General features: G+C 43.4%; 1 protein-coding gene across 1 annotated transcript; it reads left to right on the top strand.

Moving 5' to 3' along the window:
* Nucleotides 1–1932: 1932 nt before the first annotated feature.
* LOTGIDRAFT_154139 (hypothetical protein) lies at nt 1933–2765 on the top strand (the record flags this gene model as incomplete). The annotated part of the gene is made up of 2 exons (XM_009061856.1): nt 1933–2353; nt 2671–2765. The coding sequence occupies 2 exons, from the start codon at nt 1933–1935 to the stop codon at nt 2763–2765; spliced, it is 516 nt and encodes a 171-aa protein (XP_009060104.1).

Raw genomic sequence — 2765 nt, 5'->3', positions numbered from 1 at the left:
TTCATCCATTGCTGATTACTAACACTCATACCAAATTTCATCTAAATCCGTCAAGAATTGTGCCTTCTGGAGTGTTTACGAGCTAAAAATTGAACGTGTTTTCAAGAACAAGGGCAATAACTTAAACTAATTATTTTCTATTTTTCTGATCTTTGGATGATAAACACTCACACCAAGTTCATCAAAATCCATCAAGAATTACACCTTCTAGACTGTTTATGAGGGCGTATAAAAAGGTTCATAGGGAAAAGAAAATAAGCAAAACCGCAGAAAGATAAAAGTCTATGCAGTTCATACAGGCCTATTTCTCTGACCTCGACTCTATGTAAAACATTTGAGACGATGGTCAATAATAGACTTAGATACCACTGTGAACTAAATGGTCTTATCGATCCCAACCAAAGCGGCTACAGAGAGAAACGGTCAACAATGGATCAAATCGTTCGACTTCAACACGACATGGCCGCCCAACTCGGAAAGAAGAACTACTTCAGTGTATTCCTGGATCTGTCCGAGGCCTTTGACTTAGTCTGGGTTGATGGTTTGCTTTTTAAACTTAATAAACTTGGCATTCGGGGTCGCATGTTCAGGTGGATCCAAGACTTCTTAAGGGATCGCCAGATACAAGTGAACGTCGCCAATTCTCTCAGCGAGAAGCACTCGTTGGAGAATGGCACCCCGCAAGGCTCTGTTATTAGCCCAACCCTCTTCAGCATTATGATCAATGATCTGGCCCTGGATTATGTAAAGCATATAGAGCTCTCGGTTAGCACGGCTCTATATGCAGATGACAGTTCGATATGGACTGGTCACAATGACCTCAATAAAGTTAAATGGCGTATGCAAACTGCTCTGAACCAAGTTGCTAAATGGGCAAACGACTGGGGCTTCATTATTTCGGAAGCTAAAACCGTCGGTTTGTTCTGCAGCAGAAAGAAAGATCACGACAGTATTGACCTTAGACTGAATGGTGTGAAGATTAAGCATGAGAATTCAGTAAGGTTCCTGGGAGTACACTTTGACAGGTGTCTTACTTGGAGTACGCACATTGACTATATCTGTAACCGGTCTACAAAAATCTTAAATGTTATGCGTTATGTTTCAGGTACCACATGGGGAGCAAACAGAGAAACTCTAATGATGATGTACAGGTCACTGGTTTGTTCAGTTATTGATTATGGTTGTATTGCCTATGGTAAAGCAAGTGATACTCAACTGAAGAAACTCGACGTTCTACACATGAAAGCTATACGTATTGCCACCAGGGCAGCTGTAGGTACGAATAATGAGGCGCTACTTCAGGAGGTGGGAGAGAAACCCCTCTCTCTTCGGAGGGAGGAGCTATCTCTCAAATTCTGGGGGAAACTTCAGTATTTGTCCGAAAGCTGTCCGACGTATTCCAGCATCAGAAGATTTACTCGTGTCGGAAATAACCAGAAGAATCGGAGTATTTCTTACGGGCAAGCGGTCATTGATCTATTGAGAGAGCATCAGCTCGATCAAGTAACGATCCTTGAACGCCGCCTATCGGCTACTCCGTTTTGGAAGGTTACCAACCCGACAGTCAACACCCAGCTGATCCAGAGTACCAACAAGCACGAGAACCCAGTGGGAGCAAGAGCTCACGCTCTTGATCTCATTGATTCCGTGTACGCCGACCATTTGAAGATCTACACCGATGGTTCCAAGAGTAGTACCGCAACAGGATACGGTTTGTGCATCCCAGCAAAAGGCATCCGCATCAGTAAAAGGATCCCCCCGCACTGTTCAGTGTTCACAGCAGAACTTTTTGCCATCAGGGACGCGGTAGCATGGCTGTCCGTCAATCACACGGAACATGCCGCGATTCTATCCGACTCGCTAAGCAGCCTCCAATCTATTTTTCTCACCTCTTCTAATTGCAGGTCAGAAGTTATTTCCGAAATAAGAAGAATGATCCACAACTACCAAACCAACAACAACCAGAAGATTGAATTAGTATGGATTCCATCGCACGTCTCCATTCCTGGCAATGATCAAGCAGACCGTTGTGCCAAAGAAAGTCTGAGTCTGGAGGATATCGAGCCTGTAGAATACTCCTATTCGGAGTTCTGCAGTATCGTATCTTCTAGGATCAACCAGAAATGGTCAAACATGTTACGGAACCTCGACACCGCAAGATACCAGATTGATCCGAAGATACCAAACCAAACCAAACCAAACCATCCATGTGTAGCCATCTGCAAAGTGGCAACCAGACTCCGGACCAACAACGTACTACGAGACCATCAGTTCAACGCCATTAAATGTCGCTGCGGCCACGTTGCCACAAGGTCGCATATCCTCATTCAATGCACTGAACTGAAACCCGCTCGTAAGCCACTACTAGAGTACCTGGAAACCAACGGCATACCACTAACCATACAGAATGTTTTGGCTCCACCCACGGACCACTGGTATACGATAATGGAACTAGTCTTCCATTTTATAACCAAATCTGTCTTGAACAGATAGGCTAAGTTTTTTTTTTTTAATCAAAGTTTCTTAACACTTTTTAATTATATCCAATCAATTTAACAAGTTTCATCGCAGAAACATTAGAGAACATCTCTCCCCCCTTTTGTGAAAGCTTCCCCCCCCCCCTCTTTCCCCCCTCTTTTTCTCACTTTCTTTTTTTTTCTTTTTTTTCAGGTCATCGAGTTTTCCAACAGATAACAGATAATCTAACCAAACCAAACCAAACCAACGACTACCATTCGACTACCAATCAACAAGAAATACCATGA

The sequence above is a fragment of the Lottia gigantea genome, assembly GCF_000327385.1.
Source record: "Lottia gigantea unplaced genomic scaffold LOTGIsca_5, whole genome shotgun sequence".
In the NCBI taxonomy this organism is placed as follows: domain Eukaryota; kingdom Metazoa; phylum Mollusca; class Gastropoda; family Lottiidae; genus Lottia; species Lottia gigantea.
The sequence above is the reverse complement of the archived record's forward strand: the minus strand, read 5'-3'. Positions and strand labels throughout refer to the sequence as shown.